Raw genomic sequence first — 25,431 nt, forward strand, 5'->3', positions numbered from 1 at the left:
GCCCAAGGACTTGGAACATCCTCCGCTGCTTTCCCATGGCAGAGAGCTGGATCAGAAGTGGAGTAGCAGGGACTTGAACTGGAGCCCATGTGGGATGCCAGTCCTGCAGGTGGCGGCCTAACCAGGGCACTGGCCCCCCAAATAAATCTTCACCAAATTAAACACACACACACACACACACACACACGATTCCCACCTGTCACTGGGGCTAGCAATCACTCACACTTGAGTAAGAATGCAAGTCAAGATACTGTTATGATCTCAAAGAGTCCCCGGCCCGACTTCTCCCCTTCACCGTGGTGCCAGTTCAAAGTCTTTATTGTTTTTTCTCAGATAGAAAACCATGTTCTCCCCAGACAGCACGTTACCGCCCAAGAGAAAAAATCAAAGATAAAAACCACACGGCTTCAGAGAACAGGGCCATCCCGGGCCACCTCTCCTTTCCCACACCAAAGGACGGACATGGGTGCAGCTGCTGGCCAGGGCCCCGGCGCTGGGCACCGTGGGAGTCGGAGGAATCCCAGGTCGGGCCGAGCCCTGGCTGGCCCGGGCAGCAGGCAGAGGCTCCAGGCGTGTCAGTGTTTGTCGGTGGCTGGGCGGAGGCTCAGCGACCCCAGGCGTCCCAGCGGTCCGCGGCGGGCGTTGGTGGCCAGACGCTGCTGGGCCAGGAAGGACTGGGCGTGGGCGGGTGCCCGCTCCTCCCCGGCGCGCTGCTGCAAGGCCATGCCCTGGATGGACGGAGGGAGGAGGTGTCGCTGAGGGCAGATGACGTCCGCGCTCCCAGCCGCGGCACGCACGCACGGTGACGTCACGCTCACCATGTTATACCAGGCGCTGATGAGCAGCTTCTCCTCCTGCTCTCGCTGGTTTCGGCTCTTCTCATAGTCCACCTGCCAAGGAGACAGGAGTTAGGGACCTTAGCGGGGAGACGGGGCTGGCATCGGGCACGGCGGGTCAAGCCTCTATTCAGGATACCCACAGCCCGTATCAGAGTGCAGGTCCCAGTGCCGGCTGCTCCACTTCCAATCCAGCTCCCAGCTAATGCGGCCGGGAAGCAGCAGGTGACAGCTCAAGTGCCTGGACCCCTGCCACCCACGTGGGAGACCCGGATGGAGCTCCTGGCTCCTGCCTGGTCCCCAGTCCTGGCTGTCTCAGGCATTTGGGGGAAGTAAACAAGCGGATGGAAGATCTCCATCTTTAGTGTGTGTGTGTGTGTGTGTGTGTGCGTGTGTGTCTAACTCCACCTTTCAAATAAATAAATCTTTAAAATCGTTTTATATCTGGGGCCAGCATTGTGACATAAGGTTGCTACCTGCAATGCCAGCACCCCATCTGGGCACCAGTTCAAGTCCTGGCTGCTCCACTTCTGACCCAGCTCCCTGCTAATGCACCTGGGAAAGCAGTGGAAGATGGCCCAAGTGCTTAGGTCCCTGCACTCACGAGGGAGACCTGGAAGAAGCTCCTGGCTTCTGGTCGGCCGAGCCCTGGCTGTGGCAGCCATTTAGAGAAGATGGAAGACCCCTATTTCTAGTCTCTCCCTCTCTCTCTCTCTGTAACTCTGCCTCTCAAATAAATAAATCTTTCAAAAATAATTTTTTAAATTTATTTTTAGTTTTTTAAAGATTTATTTACTTATTTGAAAGGCAGAGTCACAGAGGGAGGAACAGGGGAGAGAAAGAGAGAGATCTTCCAATTGCTGGGTCACTCCCTAAATGGCCACAATGGCCAGGGCTGACCCAGGTCAAAGCCAGGAGCCAGGAGCTTCTTCCAGATCTCCCATGCAGGTGCAGGGGCCCAAGGACTTGGGCCATCTTCCACTGCTTTCCCAAGCGCATTAGCAGGGAGCTGGATCAGAAGTGGAGCAGTTGGGACTCGAACCAGCTCCCCTATGGGATGCCGGTGTCACAGGCCGTGAATTAATCTGTGCCATGATGCCATCCCACAGAGAAATCAATGAGGGGCTCTACATGCTGGGGGGTGGGGGGGGAGTGCCAAGAGAGACAGGTAGACCCACCTCTAGGTGCCGGATTCGGATGTCCCGATCCCGGAGCTGTGACCTCAGGGCATGCAGCTCTGGGGGCGGCCCTGCAGGGGGCCTCTGCTTAGGTTCCAGGGCCTGCATGACCTATGGGTGAGGCGGAGTCACAGGCCAGGTGATCTTGGCCCCGCCCCACCCCTTGGACATTCTGGGGTGCATTCACATTTGACCACCTGTTCCCATGGTAGGGAGGGCGGGCAGTTTACAGAACTGTGCGCGGGAGGTGGGGGGGAGCAGCAGGTGCAGGGTGGGGGGCAAGAGGCCCAGAAAATGGGGGCCTCTGCGGGAGACTCCACCCCTGCCCCCACCCCACCCCCACAGCGTCCGCACCGTGCGCGCCTTGTCCACGTAGCGGCGGTACCGCTCCTCCATGGCCCGCAAGTCGGCGTCTTTTTTCTGCAGGCTATACTGTAGCTCCTCAATGCGCCGCGCTGCTGGGGGCACCAGGGCGGGAGGCGGTCAGCCACACGCCAGGCTCCTGTCTCTGGGCTCTGCCCGCCCTCCCTCGCGCACTGGGGCTCCGCTTACTGCTGCTGTCGGCCGGTGGCTCCAGTTCCTCGATGTACTCTCGCTTCCGTTGCAGCTCCAGGTCTGCCTCATGCAGCTTCTGCCTGCGTGTGTGCGCACGAGCGTGCGTGGGGACGGCAGAGCAGGCTGAGCCCTGGGATCAGCCGCAGGGATCGCTCTGCCTGCCCCCTCTTCCCTAGGGGACTGAGTGCCCTGGCCCCCGGCCCTGCACAAGACCCCTGCCCTCCTCCTACCCCCACCTTCAAAAGCCTGTCCACCCACCATCATCCCTAGCCAGCCTCTCCTGCTTTCAACCCCTCATCCATTCTCCACCCAGCAAACAGAGATCTTTCTAGAAACCCTAAAGTCTTAGGACAAAAGGGCCAGCCTTGTGGCATAGCAAGTTAAGGCGCTGCTACAGCATCCCATAGGAGCACAGGTTCGAGTCCCGGCTGCCCCACTTCCGATCCAGCTCCCTGCTAATGTACCTGGGGAAGCAGCAGAAAGATGGCCCAAGTGCTTGGACCCCTGCCATCCACGTGGGAGACCCAGATGGAGGTCAGGGCTCTGGGGCTGGACCAAGCTATTGTAGCTAGGTGGGGAGTGAACCAGTTGATGGATGATCGATCCCTCTCTTTCTCACTAACTCTGCCTTTCAAAATAAATATTTTTTAAAAAGAAGAGATTTGGCCGGCGCCGCAGCTCATTAGGCTAATCCTCTGCCTTGCGGCGCCGGCACACCGGTTGTAGTCCGGTCGGGGCGCCGGATTCTGTCCTGGTTGCCCCTCTTCCAGGCCAGCTCTCTGCTGTGGCCAGGGAGTGCAGTGGAGGATGGCCCAAGTGCTTGGGCCCTGCACCCCATGGGAGACCAGGATAAGTACCTGGCTCCTGCCATCAGATCAGCGCGGTGCGCTGGCCACAGCGCGCCAGCCACAGCAGCCATTGGAGGGTGAATGGCAAAGGAAGACCTTTCTCTCTGTCTCTCTCTCTCACTGTCCACTCTGCCTGTCAAAATAAATAAATAAATAAATAAATAAGATTTATGGGGCCAGCGCTGTAGCATAGCAGATAATGCCGCCACCTGCAGTGCCGGCATTCCATATGGGTGCCAGTTCAAGTCCCAGCTGTTCCACTTCTGATCCATCTCTCTGCTGTGGCCTGGGAAAGCAGCAGAAGATGGTCCAAGCCCTTGGGCTCCTGCACCCACGTGGGAGACCCAGAAGAAGCTCCTGGCTCCTGGCTCCGGCCTGGCCCAGCCCAGCCATTGCAGCCAACTGGGGAGTGAACCAGCAGATGGAAGACCTCTCTCTCTCTCTCTCTCTCTCTCTCTCTCTGCTTCTCCTTCTCTCTCTCTGTAGCTCTGACTTTAAAGTAAATAAATAAATCTTAAAAAAAAAAGATTTATTTGTTTGAAAGGCAGAGTTACAGAGAGGGAGAGAGAGAGAGGAAAAGAGAGGTCTTCCATCTGCTGGTTCACTCCCCAGTTGGCTGCAATGGCTGGGCTGGGCCAGGCCAGAACCAGGAGCCAGGAGCTTCTTCTGGGTATCCCACATGGGTGCAGGGGCCCAAGCACCTGGACCATCTTCCACTGCTTTCCCGGGCTCATTAGTGGGGAGCTGGATTGGAAGAGGAGCAGCCAGGACTCGAACTGGCAACCACAAGGGATGTTGACACTGCAGGTGGTAGCTTAACCCACTGCACCATAATGCCAGCCTCAATAAAATGAACCTTAAAAAAAAAAAAAGAAAAGAAAAGAAAATCTTTGGCCGTGTCTACTGAAACTCTAAATGCATGTTCCTTGAGCCACCAATTCTACTTTTGTCATAGATCCGCCCACAAACAAAAGGAGGTACAGACAAGGTTACATTTGGATGTATCGTTTGAAATTGCAAAGTTTTTTTTTTTCCCTTGTAAAGATGTATTTATTTACTTAAAGGCAGAGTTACAGAGGGAAGGACAGAGGCAGAGAGAATCTTCCAACCCCTGGTTCACTCCTCAAATGCCTGCAATGGCAGGGCTGACCAAGCAGCAGCTAGGAGCCAGGAACTCCAGCCTGGTCTCCCACATGGGTGCAGGGACCCAAGTATTTGGCCCATCTTCCACTGCTTTCGTAGGTGCATTAGCAGGGAGCTGGATTGGAAGTGGAGCAGCCGGCACTGGAACCGGCACCCATATGGGATGCCAGCACTGCAGGTGGCGGCTTAGCCTGTTATAACACAGCGCCAGGCCTGAAAAGATGATTGTTTAAGGTGATGCACATGGCACTTTTTTTTTTTTTTTTTTTTTTGACAGGCAGAGTTAGACAGTGAGAGAGAGAGAGACAAGAGAGAAAGGTCTTCCTTCTGTTGGTTCACCCCCCAAATGGCTGCTACAGCCAGTGCACTGCACTGATCCAAAGCCAGAAGCCAGGTACTTCCTCCTAGTCTCCCACGTGGGTGCAGGGCCCAAGCACTTGGGCCATCTTCCACTGCCTTCCCAGGCCACAGCAGAGAACTGGACTGGACAGAATCTGGCGCCCCAATCAGGACTAGAGCCCAGGGTGCCAGTGCCGCAGGCAGAGGATTAGCCAAGTGAGCTGCGGCGCCGGCCTGGCACTTATTCTGATCTGCTTATTCCACATGGTATACATGGGATGAAATACCATGGTGTACCCTGGCATGTAGGTATAATTCTTGTGTTGATTAAAATTTTTTAATTGAGGGGATGGTGTGTGGCACAGAGGTTAAACCACCATTTGGGACGTCCACATCACCATATCACACACAGTGTCTGGTTCCAATTCCAGCTCCTCCACATCCAATCCAACAGGTGCACACCATGAGAGGCGGCAGGCTCCAAGCCCTGGGTCCCTTCCATGTGCGTGGGAGACCAGGATTGAATTCCTGGCTCCTGGGTTTCTTTCTTTTCTTTTTCTTTTTTATAAATTGTTTATTTGAAAGCAGAGCAACAGAAAGAGAGAATTCCATCCATTTGTTCACTTCCCAAATGCCCCCTAACAATCCAGGGCTGGGCCAAACCTAGGAGCCAGGAACTCCACGGGTCTCCCATGTGAGTGGCAGGGGCCTGAGCACTCATTGCCTTCCCAGGCACATCAGCAGGAACCTGGATCAGAAGTGGAGCAGCCGGGGACACATACGCAGGCTTAACCCACTGCGTCCCAACGCTGGCCCCCTGGCTCCTGGCTTTGGCCTGGCCCAGTGCTGGCTATTTCAGGCACTTGGGGGAGTGAACCAGCAGGTGGAAGATCTCTCTCCCTGTCTGTCTCTCTCTCTGCCTTTCAAATAGAGAAAAACAAGCAAAGGACCTAGCCGACAACCGCTCTATGGCTGCCTGCTGTTCCCAACACACAGTCCACACCCATTGCCTTGGCCTAGGAGACCCTGCCAAAACCGTGCCCTCGGTCTGTATCTTGGTGTCCTCCCTCCTCCTTCAGCAGCTCCTCAAGGGACCCCTCCCCAATCCCATCTCCCACCTCTCCGTCCTAGCACCCCATCCCCCGCAGGAGCGCTCTCTGCTCCGTGACTTACAAGTGTTCCTCTAACTTCCTCTTCAACAAGGTGGACTAGAAGAGAAAGTTTAGGAGGTGAGTTGGGGCACGGGGGAAGAGGGAAGGGTAGGGACCCCAGAGCTGAGCCCCTCCCTGGAGTGAGCGCCAGGTGCCTCCCTAGCCCGGTATACTCACAATGGCCTGCACCAGACAAGCGCAGCGGAAAGCAGAGAAAGAAGGGTTACTTGGGAGGGTAGGTGGGCGGGGCACGCAAGGGAGGGTTGGGCAGGGAGGAGGCGGGCGCTCACATCCTCCGTCTTCCCGCCCTGTTCCTGTAGGGCCCTCTGCAGATCCTCCACCTGGCCCCGCAGCTCCGACACCTGCTGCTGGCTCAGTCTGCGGGCGTGGAGGCGGCTGAGAGCCTGCGAGCGCCCCCAGACCCTCCATGCACCACGTGGGGACTCCCCCACCCCCCCCACCCCCACCCCCCACCCCGCAGGGCCGGGCTCTCACCGCTGCTGGGTCTCCAGCGCGTGGCGCGCGCGGTTGGCCTCCTCTAGGTGGCGCTGCAGCTCCTCCTGCCGCTCGCGGTCGGCCGCCTCCTGCTGGCACAACCGCTTATTCTCTAGCTGCAGGCGCACGAGGGTCTCCCTGCCCGGGCGAGAGGCAGGAGTGAGTAGGATTGTGGGGCTGCCCGGCAGGGCGACGGCTGGGTGCAGGCAGGTAAGGGAAGGAAGAGGCCGGGGTAGGAGAATTACTCTGAGTGGGGCATTTGGGGCTATTACTGAGGCTGGGCCTGGACCTTGGGGCAGAAATCCAAGTGTATAGGGTGGGGGTGGCGGGGGCACGTGGGGAAGGGACTAAGGGCCCCAGCTAGGACTTTGGAAGCAAAACCAAAAAACCACAAGGCTGGTGGGAGGTGAGCAGGCCAGATTCTGAGTCACGCGCCCACCCCCACCCCAGGATACCTGAGCTCCGCAGGTAGAATCTCAGCTGCTAAGTTTTCCAGGGCTGGCGGCGTGGGGTCCAGGGAAGGGTCTGGGGGATGCAAGGAAAGTCCTCAGCTCGCCGCCTGGGATCTCATGGCGGGGGGCAGGGGGCAGGTCCTCTTTAGGGGTTCAAGTTCAGCTTCCCCTCCCCCCCCTTCCACCCCTAGACCGCAACGCTCCTGTACTGGGTCCCCCAGCTCACCAGCCTGGGTCTGCAACCCCCGCGGCTGCAGCTGGGCGCAACGCAGCTCCTCGTTGGCTTCCCGCAGGGAGTCTCGCTCCGCCAGCAGCCGCTGCGGAGATGGGGGAGCCAGGTGAGGCCAGGAAAGGGAGGGGCTGTCCTGGGATGGGCGGGGCTCGGGCCGCAGGACCCCAGCCTCACCTCCTTCTCCTTCGTCACTGACTCGTACTTTTCCTCCAGGTTGCGGTACTCGAATACCCACTTCTCTGCCTTCATGGACTCCTCCTGCCGCTGGGCCTGCAGCTCCTGCACCTGAACCGGGCGGGGGCGGAGGGAGGGCGTGTACTGGGTGAAGGGGCGGGGCCAAGGACATGGAGGGGCAGGGCTTTAAGGGGAGGGGAGGGAGGGGCTTCTAGACTCAAACCAGGGAGGGAGAAGTGGACCTAAGGGGCATGACTCATAGACATCACACTTGAAAATGGGGGAGGGGCTCAGGGCACCCAGCTCCGCCCACCCAGACCCCAGGCATCCCTGCCCCAGACTCCATCAGCCAGCTGCACCTGTCTTCTCTGGGCCTCAAGCTGGGCGCGCAGCGAGCCGGCCCGGCGCAGCTCATCCTCCAGCTGCCGCGTGCGCTCTGCATGGCCCGCGTTGCATTCTTCCAGCTGCCGCACCTGGCGCCGCAGCTCCCGCAGCTCCCCCAGGCGGCGCCGGCAGCTGTTCAGCGTGGCCTCCAACTGCCCAGCTCGCTCGGAGGACTGCCTGGAGGAGGGAGGGGGAGGACGGGGTGGGGAGAGAGAGAGAAAGAGGGAGGGCTGGGGAACAGGAGCAGCCAGGGGTCGGGCCCTGGGAAGTGGGGTCCTCAGGGCAGGGGGTGGAGTTAGCTCTGGTTGGTTTGGGGGCGTGGAGGGGGTGCATGACAGCCATGATCAGCCTGGGGTATAATCTTCGATCCTTAGTGGGCTTATGGGGACACAGAACACTGCGGGGGGGAGGGGCTGCCGTGTTTGCTGGGGGTGGTGGTGCTAGGGGGTCCTGGAAGCCTCATATGGGAGTGACAAGGGACACTGTGTATGGGGGGGGTCTAGACACCCATAGACATAGACATCCTGGGATTCAGGATGGTGGGGGGAGGGGCCTGGAGGGTACCGTGGGGTCCAGGATGGTATGGTGGGCTCTGGAGCTCATTCTGGGAGTTTCTTGGGAATCAGGGCGGGGGAGGGGGTCACACAGTGGGTAACCAGGTCCCCTTACCGCAGCTCATCCATCTCATCCTTTAGGGCCTGCGCCTCCTGGGCCAGGCTGGTCAGCGCCTGGTTCCGCTGCTGCAGCTCTGCCACCTCCCGCTCCAGGTCGGCGCAGCGCTGCCGATCGTCTTCGCGACTGCTCTCCAGCCTGGGGTGGGAGTGGGGGGCGTGAATGAAGGAGCCGCCCTGGCCACCCCGCCTATGGCCTGGCTGGTGTGGACCCCAGCCCCACCGAGCCACACCTGAAGTTCTCCTCTTGGAGCTGCTCCAACTGGGACTGCAGCAACAGTAGCTTCTTGTTGGTGAGACCCGGGGGAGCGCCCTCGGATGCTGCCGCCGCCCCCGCCACTGCCGCCGCCCCCGCCGCTGGCCGGCCCGCCTGCTCCCGCAGCGCCGCGTTCTCCTGCGCCAGACTCTGTTTCTCCTCCGACAGGAGCACCAGCTGCGGGCAGAGCACCGAGATACGTAAGAGTTGAGGTGACCCCCGCCCCAGGTGCACCTGTAGCCCCTCCGGCACCCACTAGCCCAGCCCCACCTGTCGTTCCAGGTCCAGACAGTGCTGCCGTATTTCATCTCCTTCCTCAGCCTCCTCGCTCAGAAAGTAGTACCTGCGGGACTAGGTGGGGAGGCGGGGGAAGAGAGGGACTCCTCTGGATGTTAAAAGAAAGCCAGGACCCCCCAAGGGGTCCTCCCAGCACTGATGTGGGCGCTTTGGGGGTCTTGGCAGTGGAACGGTCTAGAATAGGGTGGAGGTGGTAGTCATGACCTTGGGACCTCTCACAAGATTGCCTCCCACCCCTCACCTGGGTATCGAAGTTGCCGTAGGTCTCTGGGGACAGAGAGTCGGGCGTGTCTCTGGTCATGAGCTGGGGGGAGGGGCATAGAGAAAAAGCAGTGTAATGAGCTGGGGTCTCTTTGGATAGGTTTCAGGGCTTCTATGACCCAGCGAGAGAACCTTTCCACTCTCCTGCCTTCAAGGTCACTTTTTTTTTTTTTAGATTTTTTTTTTTTTTTGACAGGCAGAGTGGACAGTGAGAGAGAGAAAGACAGAGAGAAAGGTCTTCCTCTTTCCGTTGGTTCACCCCCTCAATGGCTGCTGCGGCCAGCGCGCTGCAGCCGGCACACCGCGCTGATCCAATGGCAGGAGCCAGGTGCTTCTCCTGGTCTCCCATGCGGGTGCAGAGCCCAAGGACCTGGGCCATCCTCCACTGCACTCCCGGGCCACAGCAGAGAGCTGGCCTGGAAAAGGAGCAACTGGGACAGAATCTGGTGCCCCAACCGGGACTAGAACCCGGTGTGTCGGCACTGCAGGTGGAGAATTAGCCTATTGAGCCACGGTGCCGGCCGGTCACTTTTTTTTTTTTTTAAAGATTACTTATTTATTTACTTGAAAGGCAGAGAGAGAGAGAGAGAGAGAGAGAGATCTTCCACCTGCCGGTTCCCTCTCCCAAATGCTCACAACAGCTAGGGCTGGGCCAGGCTGAAGCCAGGAGCCTGGAGCTCCATCCGGGTCTCCCACGTGGGTGGCAGGGACCCCAAGGACTTGGGCCATCTTCCGATGCTTTCCCAGGCACATTAGCAGAGGAGCCGGGACTTGAACTGCCATTGTGATATGGAATGCAGATGCCCCAGGCAGCGGCTTAGAACCCGCTGTGACTCAAAGCCCGCCCAAGGGCACTTCTGTCTGAGAACCCTAGGGGCTGCCCTCCAGCCTGCAGCTCAGACAGTGGTGAAATCTGTGGAGCCGGCTAGATTGGAGGAGTCTGGCCAGCGGACTTCCGGGCAGAGCCCCAGCCCTCACCAGGGGGCAGTGCCTCCCCGGCCGCTGCGCGACCGCCACCACGCGGGGGCACCCTCACCCACCTCTTGGATGGCTTCCATCACCACATGCTGAACGGATTCCTCCAGGGTCATGATTCTCTGGATATGCTCTGGAGGGGGAGGGGTCAAGATGGGAGGGAGGGGCCGGGGGCAGGCAGGGGGAGGAATAAGGACTTCCTCTGGGGACTACCCTGGGGACCTCCTGAATCCCCTCCACACACACACACACATACCCTGCTTTTTCTCGCAACTGATGGCACAGCCCAGCACCAGTTGGAGCAGTCTGCCGAGTTCGGCGGGATCAGAGAACTCTCCAATGAGGTTCACGTTGGGAAGGTGCTGCTCTGACACGGGATGCCCCAGCACCTGAGGACGAGGCGAGGAGGGGGTGCCAGGGCTCCTGGCCCCACCCCCATCTCCCCACCACACCCCCGAGCTGCTTACATCTTGGGAGTATTCCACCACGCTCTCTAAGATGCTCTTCAAGTTGCTGATCTGGGGACGGACAGGCAAGCAGCTGTGTACAAAGGGGTCCACGGGGCGCGCCCCCCCACCCCAAGTCTGTCCACTCCACCTCCTTGCTCAGACCTGCGCATTTTGTTCTGTTTAGAGTCATTCTTCCTTCCAATGTCTCCTCCCCTTGGAGCGACCCCTGCCTCCCGCCTCCCCTGTCTGGCTGCTAGCGGGCTGATTTTTTTTTTTTTTTTTTTTTTTTTACCATCTGATCATCTTTGTGGCAGTCCAACCACTTCTCAGCACCTGCCCATTTGCCACCTCTTGGCCCCGGATCCCGGGTCCTCTTCCTGCCTGTATTCAAACACCATTCCCCTCCCAGGCAGCCAGAGGGAGCCTTGGAGAATGGAAATCTTCCCTGGGCGCTAACCCTTCTGTGACTTTCCACCTTACTTAAAATAGAATCCACACACACACACACACACACACTGCCAAGGCCCCTATGACCTCACGTCCAGCAAGTCTTGTCCCTTTAGATCTCTCTTGTGACCCCACGGCTAATTTCCCCCAGCCCGGGGGCTTTGCATATCAGAATGCTGATCCTCCCAATCACACATGGCAATCGGTCCAGCTGCCTCCTATCGGGAGTTGATTCTTGTACGTTTGCACGTGCAGCTCGATTTTGTTTCCACATCGTCAGAACGAGGCCAAGAGCAATGGTTCCTTGAGCCCCAGACATTTGTCTGTCTGTCTGTCCACCAGTGTCAACCTAACCCTTCTCGGGCTGTTCCCCTAGTAATGAGTGCACCTGTCGTCACCTTCAGCCTCCAGTTGGGATCTGGGTCCTCTAAGATATCCCGGAGCCATGCCTCGTTGAACCAGGCGGGGTCTCTGGGGGTGGAGGAGAGGGGACAAGCAGGTGGGATGAGCTGGCTGGGGGACCCTTCTGGCCGAGGGTAGGGGCTCCCGCCTCAACCCAACTCACATCTGATGTAACACGTGCGCTATAGCCAGGCCACTGCTCAGATCCTGGGGGCTCGCACAGGGGGTTGGAACTTGGAATGTCTGTAACTGGCCAGGAAAACGAAAGGCGAATGGGAACAGAGTCGGGACCCTGGGGGGGGGGAGGTCCCCCCCTCCCGTTTTGCACTTTTTCAGCCAGCAGGAACCTCACGCGACTCGGGGGAAGCTGGCCTGTTGCTTCACAGATCAGCTCCGAAGCACCTGAGCCCAAAGGGGGCGTGGTCTCACCTCACCTCTGCTCAGTGAAGCCGGCGCGTCAGGCCAGGGCGGCACCACGGAATCACCTGGGCCTCACAGGCACCACGTGACCAGGCAACTCACCTGTGCCCTCAGCCCACGTGAGCCAGCCACGGGGGGCGGGGCCTCACCTGTTCTTTCTGCCACGTGATGGGGGCGGGTGCTCAGGCCAGAGTCCAACGGCCCACCGGCCGCCAATCCCCTTCCTCCTTCCAGCCCCAGGCCGGAGGCGCTGGCCAAGTTAAGGGCCAGAGGGGTCCCAGGCGAGAGGAGTGGGCGCACACCTGTCCCCAGCCCCGCCCCCCGACCTACCCAGGTGAGCAGAGGCCCGCATAGCTCGGCTTTGTCCACGCTCATGGCTCCCGATCGGATTCGACCCAGGCCAACGAGCCCCCGCGCCGCAGCCGCCTCCGGGTCCGCCACCAGCGAGCGCCCGCAGCCCCGACCTCCCGCTCGGCCTAGAGCGCCGCCCAGCCCCGCCCCCTCGGCGCAGGCCCCGCCCCCTCACACGTGATCGCTTCCCGACGCCCGCTCTTGTCTCCAGCCCCGCCATCTTGGATTCGGGCAGCGAGCAGCCTCTCGCCCTTCGCCGCTAGGGGTCAGTCTGGCCCACGGTTGCGTGTTGCTGAGGGTGACTCCCCTCATTTTGGGGGGTGACGCGTCTTCCTCTGGTACAGGCGCATTCGCGTGCTCTCCTGCGGCTGACATTTCTTGTCTCATCCCTTTATGATCAGAGATCTCAACCACCTTGATCCGTCCGGGGGGAGGGGTGAGCTAGAACATTCTATGGACTTCAAGGAGGGATCCTGGGGACACGGGGGGTCCTCCGGCAGGAAGGGTCAGCCGCACGCACGTCCTAGGAGGGTGGACACAAACATTTCCCCGCCTGACTCCGGCCTCCCCTTGAGGGAACCCGGGACCCGGCCGAGGCCGCGCGGCGCTTGCAGCCCACCAGGGGGCGCGCAGGTCGCGGGGACAGGGCCCGCGACAGGGAGCGGGCGCGCCCACCCCCCAGATCCCGCTGGGGCGGCGCAGGCAGAGGCGGCTGTCGGGGCGGGGGGCGGGGATCGAAGGAAAGCGACCACAGTCGGGGTGCACCATCCAGTTCCAAGCCTGGGGCGCTTGCCGTAGGCGGCCCCTGCCCTGATCACCTCTTACATAATACACGGACTCCACGGTGGAAGCGGCCTTGAGGACAGGGGCCCTCCAAGTCCCTCCTGGCCAGTGGCCTCTGACCCTAGGGTCCCCGGGCAGCCCTTCCCTCCCCCGCGGGCGGGCGGGCGGGCAGGCGGAGTCTGGTGCAGTAATTAGAGGTTATTAGCTGTGACCGCAGGGAGGAGAGGGACGCGCGCTGTCCACCCGGAGCGGAGTGGAGTGGGCAGGGTGACCAGCAGCGTCCCCTCCCCCACCCCCACTCCCGGCTGTCCACGCCCACTTGGCACAGACACAGTCACTCAGCACCCAGACAGCCGGGCCCAGCCTACTCGGGCGCTCAGCCGTACGGCCTGGGGGGGAGGGCGGGGGCCCGGAGGCTGCTCCACACCCCCACAACCTCCTCGCGTGTTGTTTTTCCAAAGTCCAGCCCTTGGGAGCGGGTGGGGAGGTGGCGGGGTAGTGGGGGGGAGGGGACAAGGCCAGTAGCACCGGCTTCCGGCCTGGACTGTCTTCCGGAGGGCGGGCGTGGGAACAGCAGCCGGTGCCTCCCCCACCCCCCACCATCCTGCACCCATACCAGGGGAGAGGGTCCTGGAATGGGGCAGGATGGGGGGGTGCAGAGAAGCAAGACCACCGTGCCCTGGGTAGCAGTGGGAGGTGAGCCAGGAAGGAGCCAGGGATGGGGTTGGACAGTGTCAAATATTGGTGGGTGGGGCGGCAGGGGGGTGACCAGGATGTTAGGAGAAAGCTAGGGATCCAAATATTTGAGAAATGGCCTTAAATTGTCCCAAGGTTGGTGTGATGTTATGGGTGGTCCCTCCCCAAATGCTTAGGGAGCCGCAGGCCTGCAGTTTGGGGAAGGAGCCACAGCCTGCCATTTGGGTCAGCAAAGAATCCCACCTTCGGGGGACCCCTCCCAAGCACCCTCGGTTCAGCAAGTGGGGCACGCACCCTCTGGAAAGACACAAACCCCTGTTGGAGGTGGGAGGGAGGGAGCCCTCCCACCCCGGTCCCCGGGCTCAGCCGTTTGTAGGGACAGAGAACACCGCGCCAGCCAGCCTGCAGGTCTGGGCCAGCAGCCCCCCAGCTGGTTTGGGGACCCCACCCCACCCCCTCCCGCCTGTTTCCAGGAACAGCTGGGCCCAGCCTGGGTTGTACTGCTGGGAAGCGGGTGACTCAGCCCCTCCCTGCGGCCACAGCTGGACCCCGGCCGGCCCCCTCCGGCCTTCACATCTGGGCAGGGACCCAGCCACATCGGCGGTGGGGGATGGAGACCCTGGGTCCCACAGCTGGAGGGCAGCACCCCTTCCCCTCCCCCTCCTGAATGTTCACAACCACAGGGTGGACCCTAGCAAGCTGACTGCATCCAAGATGCTCCCAGGGGCTCTGGTCTCCTGCCCTGCTCCTGGGTGTGTGTGTGTGTGTGTGTGCACACACACACACTCCCATGGGAAGTGTGCTTGTGTTTGTGGAGGTGTGGGTGGATCTGGGATCATGTGTGCACGGGCATGTGTGCCCTATGTCTTGGGGCCCTGGGGTTTGTGCAACAGGCTGTGTGTGTGTGTGTGTGTGTGTGAGTTTAGTGCAAACAGAGGCACTGGCAGGTGGGAGACTGAGAGTAACAGGTCTGAGAGTAACAGCCAGGGGTTTCAGTTAACCCTAGGCTGTGGCCACGTCTCCTCCAGATGGAGCCCCCACTGGGGTCTCCATCGCTGACCTTCTGTCCACCAGTAGGGAGTGTGACCATCACAACGTGGCTTTAGGCTGTGTGTCTGGGCCCATGGCCCCCTTTGTCTTCCTGGGGATTGCAGGGAAGAACTGGGACTCTGTCATGTGTCCCCAGTTTGTGCACCTCCCTGGGACAAGCTCAGAGCCCCCTGTGTGCAGCTTCGAGTGGCATTCCTTCTGTGACCGTACCTACTCTGACCGGCCTGTGCTCACCGACCCTCGCGTGACCCTACGGGGTGTCTCACAGTCCCCGAGGGAGAGAAGGGAGAGGCAGCAGCTTCTGACACTTTCATATGTCCACCTGGTGATGTTGTGGCTAAAGTGTGGCTGCGTGCGTGTCCCTATCACAAGTGGCACGTGACCCGTGTGCCTACGTGACCATCTGTGCCTCTGTCTATGTCCGGGTGTGACCCTGTCCACGCTGGCTGCGTGGCTGGCTGGACTACCCAGGGTTTGTGCCAACGTGTGGCAGGTGCATCCTGTGGCCTGTGACACAGAGGGTCGCTCAGCGTTTGTGCCCTTGGGTGTGAGTGCGGGCGTGGGCGTGGGCGTGGGCGGGGGAGGGGTGCAGTGCGCAGTGTCCAAGGCCCGCCAAGACACCCTGCTCAGCACAGGCGATCCTCGGAGTTCCCGGCCCGGCCCGGCCTCTCCGCCCGCTCTCCGCCGGGAACGGCCCCTCCCCGCGCTGCGGGGGCGCGTGCGTCGTGCGTGACGTGAGACACGACGGGGGTCGCTGCGTGCGTGGAGCCCGACGCGGTCGTGCGTGTGAGCGCGGGCCTCCGAGCGGGGGCGGGGGAGGAGATGGGCTGGTTGCGTGCGTGCGTGCGTGCATGCGCGCGTGCGCGTGCGGGGGTGGCCGGCCGGGTACGGGTGGGCACGCGCGCGAGCGGGGCTGGGGGGGCGCACTGGGCATGGCCCCCCCTCTCCCCGCCCCGCCCGAGACTTGGGGGAAGCGGGTGAAACCCGGGAAGGGGGCCGCCGTTAACCCCTTCCTGCCCGACCTGAAACTCGCGGCCCCTCGACCGAGCGCGCGCGGGTGCTTCCCCAACGCGCGGGGGGCAGTCCCCGCTGTGGGGGGGAGGAACCCCCTGTGGAACTGAGACCAACCCCCCCGTTGCCATAGCAACCAGCGCTTCCCGCGCAGCTCGGCCCTTGCTTCCTGCCCCCTCCTGCCTCCAACTCCGCAGTCCACGGGGGCCCGGCCCGTGCGCTTCCAGCTCTCCCGATCTCTGGAATAGGGGGCTGGGGTCAGCGAGGCCGGGGCTTGTGTGACTCAGGCCATCCCGGGGGTCCCCTGGCCGCAGCCGGCCTCGCTCCTCCTCCGCCGCCCCGTGACTCACTCCTCGCGGCTTTCCCCGTGTGTGACTCACGGCCCTGGGGAGGGGGCTGCCGACTCGAGGACCCCCCCCCCATACTCCAGCCGGTCCGGCGGCCAAGGTCGCTGGAGGCGCTTCCCCTACCCACCCCGCTCTGAATTTGCAGAGCGCCCCCCCCCCTACCACCGAGGCCTCCTGGAACCCAGCCCAGCCCACAGGAAGTTTTGGGACAGCCGATCGTGGCGATGAAACGGTTAAAGCCGTTTTCTTATTCATTTCACCCAGGGACCCATTTTGACTCAGAGCAAGCAGGCGCCCCCTTGAGCCAGGCCTCATGGGGACCTGGGCTCTTCCTCCCACCCCACGTGTACCACTGAGAGAGAGAGAGAGAGAGAGGTGCCGGATTTGCTGCTGGGGGGGTCTTGGTTTGCATCCGAAGCCACGGTTCCAGTCCTATCTTTGGGGGCATAATTCCGTCCAGTTGTCCAGTTAATGGGATTGTTCAGGGAGTGAATAATGATGGACCACTCTGCATCAGAGTCTAGGGGGCAGGAGACTCCTCCCAGCTCTGAGGCCTGGGTGTCCCCGGTGCCCAGTGGCAGCCCCACCCAGGCACTCTGAGGCCGTGGGGTTCATCCTGTCCACACCACCACCATCCTCCGCACCACCACCACCCCCCCGCACCCTGCCCCGGGCGGGCACCCAGGAAGTGAGAGGTGGGGCAGGAATGAGACTGAACCTGTTGAGCCCGTCGCCTCCCCGCCCCCCCAAGCCTTCATTCCGGTGCCCTGACAGGGACCCCCCCCACGCCCGCGCGTGTGCAAGGACACTCGCGCGTGTGCGCACGCACACACACACACACACATACACACGCTGCAGCCCCACCCACCTCTGCTGGCCTGGACGCCTGGGTCCTGACCCGCGGGTGGCCCGAGGGAGGGAGGGAGGAGATGTCAGAGGCGGGCAATGTCTGGGGAACATCCTGTGGACTTCTGGCTGGACAGACGAGAGGGTCAGTCCCTCCCAGGACAAGGTAGACATAGGCTGGGGGCAGAGTAAACACGACCCAGGGTGGCCAGACAGGGGGCGGGGGGGGGCGCTGAAGGAATGTGGGTACACATCGTCACCTTTCCCCCCACCCCCACCTCTACTCAGAGGGCCAGTCCAGACACACACAGATCTCTGTCACCCTAGCCACAGAGACAGCCACCACACAGGGGCACACACACACACACACAAGTGGGCAAAGCCAACCGGGCAGCTGGTCTACCCAAAGGAGACCATGAATGTGGCAAAATCAACCAAAGACGCCATCAAATACACAGGGCCAGACAGAGAGAAGCAGGCAGCACCTGCCGGTTGAGAGGCTCAGAAAGTGCCCATGTGACCTGGAAAAGCACACACACACACACTCACAGCTGTGACAGCTCCCCAGGTGGGGGTGGTGGGGACGCCAACTGTGGCCCACACACTAGCAGATGACCCCGAAAGACGAAGATGGAACAAAGCCCACTGGTCCCACACATGTCTGACCCACAGTGTGTGCAGTCACGCACACACATACACACACGGGGTCCAACCCCAGACCACACACAAACAGGCAGACCGCACCCACACAAGCCAGCCAGGGACCTCACACTCACACGTACCCCTTCCTCCAACACACACACACACACACACACCCCAAAGCAGCCTGCACAACTGTACTTCCAGGACCTGCCAGAAAGCAATCCACTTCAGAGACCACACACGCGCACACACACACACACACTCCTGTCCCCCTTAGACACACAAAGAATGGCATCCCACACAGCCAGGCCCACCAGCTCCGGGGTTGAGCCAACACAGCCCAGAGAGGCAGGGAGGCCCCCACATACTGCTGCTCGCCCTAACAGGCAAGCCACCCACTTGTCCCCCGCCCCCAGGGACCTTGCTCAGGTTCTAGAAGCACTTGGGCTGCCTGGGGCTGGGATCTGTCTCTGCCTTCCCCCTGCCCACCCCACCCCCAGCCTCCACCCTGCCAGCCTCCCAGAGAGAAAGAGAGAGATCCTGGAACTTCCTCTCCCCAAACGTCACCCCCACCTCTGTTTGCCACTTCCCCTAGGAGGCTTAGCTGCCCCTGCCAGGGTGGGGGTGGGGCCGGTTCTCACTGCCTGCCCCCTCATTAGGGGTGCCCCAGATCTGAGTGATGCTCAGCTCCCCATCTCCCCCGACCCCCCACCCCAGCACCACCGTCCTGGTAGGACGTTGAGCTGACTTCCTGCAGTCAGGAAAAATCTAGCAGCTTCCTGCCCAGGAAGAAAGGTCCAGGACCCCCCACCACCACCACCACCACCACATCCCCCCAAACCTCAGGGGGGGGTAGGGACGTGGCTGCCAGGTTCGGGGCTCCTGGGGGAGGGAGAGAGGGCCTCCTGCCCGGGCGGGCGCCTGTCCACACCCAGGGGCAGAGACAAGAGAGGTTGGGTGCTGCCACTTGTGGGATCTTGCCCTGGCCTGCCCCCTTGCTGACTCATGGGCAGCCCCCGGCCCAGTTTCCTGGTGAGGGCCCCCGCCGGTCAGTGGGGCCAGGGAGGAGGAGGAGGAGGGTCACTGGGCTATCTATAAGAAGGGGAAGTCTCCCTCTCTAGTACCAAGGCCAAAAGCCCCAGCGAGACCTGTGGGTGGGGGTGGGTGAACTTCCTCCTTATCCTGCCCTGCCCCCACCCACCCGCCCACCTACCCCAGGCATGGAGGGAGCCAGAGCCTGGTCTGGAGCCTAAGGCCTGGGCAGTACCCAACTGCCAGTCTGGGCACCCAGGCCGGGTGGGGGAGGGGGGCTAGCCTCACACCCTGCCTCACCAGGGCAGGCCTGGCGCCAGTGGGGCGGCGTGAGGGGGTGGCGCCCAGGCCACAAGGGTGAGACTGGCAGGGGCCTGGAACCGGCTGTACCAGCTTGGCTGGGCCCCCGCCCTCCTTGGCTGGCCGGATCCCCACCCCCCCACACCAACACCCTAGGCCAAGTGCATGGAAAAGGACCCCTACTCTTGGACACACTGGGGCTGGCCACAAACACCAAGGAGACCTTCCTGTTTGCTCTCTGGGGTCGGCAAGCCTGCAGAATCCTACCTGCCTGCCTGGGTGCTGCAGAAGTGTTAACACTCCGGAATCAGATCCTAGCTAGCCAGGGTTAGAGCTAACGCTTGGGAACTGATGGACATTTGGCAAGTGTCTGCTCCTTCCCCCCTCCCTGCCCCAGCACCGAGGGTCTCCTGTGTGTCTCAGTCTCTCACCTGTTCCCTGGGATTCTCCCACAAGCCTGGATTTCCCAGCCAATGGGATTCTCTGTGGGCCACTTGGAGGCAAGAGTTAACTATGAAAAGGCATAATTGTTCTTTCTCAGTCTGTCCATCTTTGCTACTGCTGCCCCTGCTCCCGCCCCGTCTTGATGGTGGGTGGGTATGGGGGGAGGCTGGTGGTATCATCTCTCTCCCTGCCTTAACCCTTTGCCCCCAACAACTCAGCTGGTCAGTCCCTGCCCACCCCCTGGGCCATTTTCTGGGACTCTTTGTGGCACCGTCAGCCTCAGCCCTTGGCCAGAGCTGACTCAGTGCGGCCCGTGGCCCGTGGGACCTGCAGGTCGGCTTCCCAGGGTGCTGCCTGCGGCCAGCCCTGCCCTGCCCAGTGCCCCCCTCCCGCCCCCGCCCCACGATGCCCGCTGCGCCCCAGCTGCAGTTATTAGCATGGGCGGGAGACACAGCCCTGGCAGGCTGCCCTGCAAGACTCAGAGGAATCTCCCTTGAGCCTGGGGGTAGGGGTGGGGGAGTCTCTCCATGCCGGGGAAGGGGCGGGAGGCACTCAGAGGTCAGGGACCCTCCATCCACTGGGGATGCCCCCCAGGGTCTTCTGGAATCTTCCTCCCCACTGCTCCTGTTCGGCCGGACTTTCCCCTAGCTCCACAGAAGCCCCAGTTTCTCTTTCACCCTGTCGCTTTGTTCTTCTCTTCCCCACCCTGGGGGGAACTCACCACCTGCCGTAACAGAGCTGGCTTACCTCGTGTCCCTCCAGTCCCCCTAGACCCTTCTCTGAAGACAGGCCCAGGAGGCAGAGAGAGAGAGAGAGAGAGAGAGAGAGAGAGAGAGAGACAGAGACTGAACGTAGCTCTTAGCCAGTGGCTGGCAGGCTGTTTGGAAGTCCCACCTCAAATCTAACTACAAGCCTCAGAATCACCACACCACCTCCACCCTGGGGAAGGGGCTTCTGGATTCTCTTATTCTCTTATGGGGGCCGTGGAGGTCTCGGATGAAGGGGACCCCTTGGGGAGGGAGTGGGCCAGCTCTCCAGGTATTCTCCGTGATTGTCAGGATCTCCCCCCCCCCCGGTTAAAACACAGAAGCGGGGTCTTTTGGCTCACGGGAGCGAGGGAGGGGTACCCCAGCCCCTGCGAGTATGCGGGTTGGGGCCCAGACCTGGCAGAAGGGAAGGGCACCCCGCCCCAGGGAGGAGGCAGTCGCCGCCGCGGCCGCCGCCAGCCGTGCCAGCCCGCCCAGGCGCCTGGGACGCCTGGAGGCATTGGCCCGCCCCCTCCGCGCCCCGTCGGGCCGGGGGCGAAGTCCGGACCCAGGCCCGCGGGCAGGCAGGCGGGGACCTGCCGGGCTGGGTCGGGCCGGGCCGGGCCTGGCGGGACGCAACCCCAGAGCGGTTGGGCGGGGCCTGGCCCATGGGGGCCCCGGGGGCGGCGACCGGGGCTGGTCGGGACTAGCCGTCCGGGGGCCCAGGCGCGCCCTGGGACCTGGCAGATACCCGGGCTCCTGGCTCCTGGCGCGGGGCCCCAGGACAGCGCGGGACCCACCCCTTCCTGTGCCCTAATATGGGCGTCGGGGAGAGGCTCCTGGAGGTGGTGCTGGTGGTGGGGGCATCGCCCCGCCTCCAGCCCGGCCAGCCGGGAGCGCCAGCTTGTTGCTATGGCGACCAGGCCCCGCTCCGCGAGTTGCATCCCCCTTGAGCGGGCCAATGGAACAGTCCCAGTTCCGCCTGTTTTCACGGAGCCTGCGGGTGCCACGGGCAGAACCATTGCTGTGGGAGGGGGGGAGAGGAGGCTTGTGCGGCCGGGCTGGGCGCTGCGCACCCAGGCCTCTGTGGAGGTCGCGCACGTCCAGGTTCCTCTCGCAAAGGCGCAGAAGGCCGGGACCCAGGGCGGGGCGCACGGTCCCGTAGGAGCGGAGTGACGGAGACAGGGCCGGGCTCCATCCCCCGGGGCTGTTGCCACACTTCCTGCCTAGGCGTTCTTTCCCCAGCCTGCTTCTAAGGAAGGGAGTGGGGTTGGGCGACCGCGCCCGGGGCCGTCGGGCTGGGTCCAGACTCCAGAAGCTGGCAAGCCCAGTGTGACTAGGGGAGGGGTTCTCGGACGGGCGACGGAGTATACAGGTGCCTGCTGGGGGGTCACCCACCAGGGGAAAGACCCCTCCCCGGGATGCACAAAGCCCCCTCCTCCTGGCGCGTCTCAGCCGGGTACCCTCCTGTCATTGTCCCTTCAGCTCCCATCGGGCGCGCCGACCCTTCCAACTCCATCAGGATTTCGCGGGTGACTTCAGTGATCCTCAAACCTCTGCTAAAAATGTCGCCATCTCCTACGCCACGTCTTGCACCCAGAGTCCGGGTACCCCAGGATCTTTGTTCACTTGCTGCATATCATAGATTCGTCCCCAATTCCTTCTCATTCCCACTTAACCCGGGTAGTAGTGGTGGGGGCGGAAGCCCTCCGTTTCTGAGACCCCCTACTCATTTCTTGCATAATAGGTCCATGCAGTCCCGCCCCTTGACCCCTTGTGAACTCTTCTCCTGTTCCTCAGCCCCCCCCCCGAAAAAACATCCCAGTATCTCAACCTCTCTGGGCCCAAGACACCCCTCAGTCAATTCCTGAGTCAGGGGTCTCTTTGTACGCGCGTGCGCGCGCGCGCGCACACACACACACACACACACACACACACTTGCTCCGACCCTGCCCAATAACTCGGCTGAACCCTCCCCTTCCCCACTCTTGGAGGAGAGGGGGGTCTCCCAGTGTGGTGTGGGGTCCTCCCACCTTTCCATTTGCATCCTGAGGACCCCCACCCCCTACCCCCTTTGCTCAGCAGCAGGTCTGCATATCCACCCCGGGGAATCGTCACTCTCCCGCAGGGTCTTCTTCCACCCACCCCCACCCCCACCCCCAGCCCCGGTTACAAGTCTAGGTGCGTTCCCCCTCTCCCCAAGACCACAAGCTCCCTTCCAGGCGTACCCAGGTTGGGGGAAGGGGGTCCCTGGGGCCCCTCCCCCTGCAGCCGCGCCGAGCCGCCAGGCCCCGTGGCCGCTGTTTACAAGGACACGCGCGCTTCCTGACAGTGACGCCAGCCGCCTCCTCCCCTTCCCCACGCTCCGGGGAGGGAGGGGGCGCGGGGGCCCGGCTCCGGCGCCGGCCAATCGGCGCGCACTTCCGCAGCTGAATAGCGCCGTATAAAATGCGTGCGGCTCGGGCTGAGCGCCTGGGACCTTGAGGGCGGCCAGGCCAGCAGCCTCGGAGCAGTCGGCGAAGAGACACTGGGCAGGGGGGGGGAGCCGGTTGGCAAAGCGGGAGAGCCAGAGCCGGGCCGGCGCGGGGTGGTGTGTTGGGGGGGGCGTGCGGGGAAAGGCAGCGACACCGAGAGAAAAGCGAAGGCGGCCAGCAGAAGAGGGCGAGGAGCGCGCTCGGGAAGCCGGACGCGGCTGGAGGCGCGCAGCTGCCCGCGGGGGTCGCCTCCCCGCCCGCCACCGGCCCGTTGCCAGCTCCCCGCCAGGAACGCGCGACCGGACAGACAACCGCGCGCCACCCGGCCACCGCGTCGCTCGGCCGCAGCGAGGCCCGGGGCGGTCCCGCCGGGACGCCCCCTCCCCCGCCGCCGCCCTTCCCCTCCGCGGAGACCGCCTGGGCCGCCCGGATGTGCACTAAAATGGAACAGCCCTTCTACCACGACGACTCGTACGCAGCGGCGGGATACGGCCGGGCCCCCGGCGGCCTCTCTCTACACGACTACAAACTCCTGAAACCCAGCCTGGCGCTCAACCTGACAGACCCCTACCGCAGTCTCAAAGCGCCCGGGGCGCGGGGCCCCGGCCCCGAGGGCAGCGGAGCCGGCAGCTACTTCCCCGGCCAGGGCTCAGACACAGGCGCGTCACTCAAGATCGCCTCCTCGGAGCTGGAGCGCCTGATCGTCCCCAACAGCAACGGCGTGATTACGACGACGCCCACGCCCCCGGGACAGTACTTCTACCCCCGCGGGGGTGGCAGCGCCGGAGGTGCCGCCGGGGGCGCAGGGGGCGGCGTCACGGAGGAGCAGGAGGGCTTCGCCGACGGCTTCGTCAAAGCGCTGGACGACCTGCACAAGATGAACCACGTGACGCCCCCCAACGTGTCCCTGGGCGCCAGCGGGGGACCCCCGGCCGGGCCCGGGGGCGTCTACGCGGGCCCCGAGCCGCCCCCCGTCTACACCAACCTCAGCAGCTACTCCCCGGCCTCTGCGACCTCCGGAGGCGCCGGAGCCGCCGCCGCCGCCGCCGCCGCCGTGGGCACCGGGAGCTCGTACCCGACGGCCACCATCAGCTACCTCCCGCACGCGCCGCCCTTCGCGGGCGGCCACCCCGCGCAGCTGGGCTTGGGCCGCGGCGCCTCGGCCTTCAAGGAGGAACCGCAGACCGTGCCCGAGGCGCGCAGCCGAGACGCCACGCCGCCCGTGTCCCCCATTAACATGGAAGACCAGGAGCGCATCAAAGTGGAGCGCAAGCGGCTGCGGAACCGGCTGGCGGCCACCAAGTGCCGGAAGCGGAAACTGGAGCGCATCGCGCGTCTGGAGGACAAGGTGAAGACCCTCAAGGCGGAGAACGCGGGCTTGTCCAGCACCGCCGGGCTCCTCCGCGAGCAGGTAGCCCAGCTCAAGCAGAAGGTCATGACCCACGTCAGCAACGGCTGCCAGCTCCTGCTCGGGGTCAAGGGACACGCCTTCTGAGCACCGACCTGGACTGCTGGGGGCGTGGGCGGTGGGCGCGCGCCCGGGACGCCGCCAGCCACACTGGACTCCGCTCTGCGCCCGGTCCCTCCACGTTGAACGTTTACAAGCTTTTCTTTCCACGTTTTTTTTTTTTTTTTTTGTATGTCTATTTTTTTTCTGCAGGAAACAGACTCGATTCATATTGAATATAATATATTTGTGTATATTTAACAGGGAGGGGAGGGGAGGAGGAGGGGGCGATGGCGGCGGAGCTGGCCCCGCCGCCCCGGTACTCAAAACCCGCGCGGGGACACTGGGAGAGGGGACCCCCGCCCCCTACCCTCCCCCGCTCTGCACCGTACTGTGGAGAAGAAACACGCACTTGGTCTCTTAAGAAAAAAAAAGTTTATTTTAAGATGTTTTTGTGTGTGTGTATGTGTGTGTGCGTGCGCGCGTTTGTTCTGACTTTTTATTGAATCTATTTAAGTAAAAAAAATGGTTCTTTATTAATCTCTGTTGTCCTTTTTGTTTTGTTTTGTTTTGTTTTTCCAAGCCGGGTGGGAGGAGGGAAGAGGAGCAGCCCGGTGCTTCTCCCCCCACCCCCACCCCACCGCACCCCGCTAGTGCTTCTGCTGGTTCCTCTATGCGTCCCCTCTGGCATCCATCGACCCCTCCAGCCCGTGCACCCCGGTCTCGCGGCCTCATCCCCAGAGTCTCCGAGGCTGGACGGTTTCCATCCCAGCGCAGCGCGCGCACGAGACACTGCCCAGCCGGCCCTGCAGCCGGGAGGGGCAGGCTGCCCCGAGCGGCGCGCCGCAGTGCGCAGGCGCGGCACCGCCCCGCCGCGCGCGCGCCGGGGCTTTCCCCGCTGACGCAGCGGAAGCGCTGCCCATATATGGGCCGATTCGGCCCAGTGACGCGACGGCGGTCTCCGGGCAGATTCCGGGAATCCCCTCCCCCCCGCGCTGCCGGGCAGGGCCGCGGCGCCGGGAAGGGGGCTGGGATTTTCCCCGGGCGGGCGGCTCGGGGGGCCCGGAAAGCCCCAGGCCCGGCTGCAGAGCGCCCGCGGTGGGCGGGCTGCGCTCCTGGGCCCCCCATCCCCGGCCCGGCGCTGGCTCGGTTGTCGCCCACGCCCCGCTGCCTCGGACCCGCGTCGGTGCAGACGCCGCTCCCCTCCCCCAGCGCCCGCCAGGAAGGGCGGCGCCCGCCTGCCAGTTTCCCCTGCCGGGTGCCAGGCCTGGTCCTGCCGGGGCGGCTGCTCGGGCCG

At 62.8% G+C, this 25,431-nt stretch overlaps 2 protein-coding genes across 5 annotated transcripts; one reads left to right on the forward strand and one right to left on the reverse strand.

Annotated features, from left to right (window-relative positions):
• Positions 1–300: 300 nt before the first annotated feature.
• HOOK2 (hook microtubule tethering protein 2) lies at positions 301–12,464 on the reverse strand. Of its 4 annotated transcripts, none has more exons than XR_011382852.1 (22): positions 12,296–12,464; positions 11,709–11,794; positions 11,542–11,614; positions 10,715–10,765; positions 10,504–10,636; positions 10,313–10,380; positions 9,253–9,315; positions 8,985–9,065; positions 8,692–8,891; positions 8,457–8,597; positions 7,763–7,964; positions 7,404–7,514; positions 7,224–7,314; positions 7,001–7,070; positions 6,546–6,683; positions 6,341–6,428; positions 6,073–6,107; positions 2,567–2,645; positions 2,369–2,469; positions 2,015–2,125; positions 819–890; positions 301–728 (listed from the first exon to the last, which is right to left on the reverse strand). XR_011382852.1 is itself a non-coding variant. In XM_051837869.2 (22 exons), the coding sequence occupies exons 1-22, from the start codon at positions 12,338–12,340 to the stop codon at positions 576–578; spliced, it is 2,196 nt and encodes a 731-aa protein (XP_051693829.1). In that variant the 5' UTR covers positions 12,341–12,464; the 3' UTR covers positions 301–575. The 4 variants fall into 4 exon arrangements, 2 of the variants coding, with proteins under 2 accessions (XP_051693829.1, XP_051693828.1); XR_011382851.1 differs by having other exon boundaries at positions 2,369–2,472; XM_051837869.2 differs by having other exon boundaries at positions 2,567–2,649.
• A 10,211-nt stretch (positions 12,465–22,675) lies between these two features.
• On the forward strand, positions 22,676–24,674 carry JUNB (JunB proto-oncogene, AP-1 transcription factor subunit). Its single transcript, XM_051837871.2, has one exon. The coding sequence runs from the start codon at positions 23,118–23,120 to the stop codon at positions 24,180–24,182; it is 1,065 nt and encodes a 354-aa protein (XP_051693831.2). The 5' UTR covers positions 22,676–23,117; the 3' UTR covers positions 24,183–24,674.
• The last annotated feature ends 757 nt before the right edge of the window (positions 24,675–25,431 follow it).

Source organism: Oryctolagus cuniculus, chromosome 16 (genome assembly GCF_964237555.1).
Source record: "Oryctolagus cuniculus chromosome 16, mOryCun1.1, whole genome shotgun sequence".
Lineage (NCBI taxonomy): Eukaryota > Metazoa > Chordata > Mammalia > Lagomorpha > Leporidae > Oryctolagus > Oryctolagus cuniculus.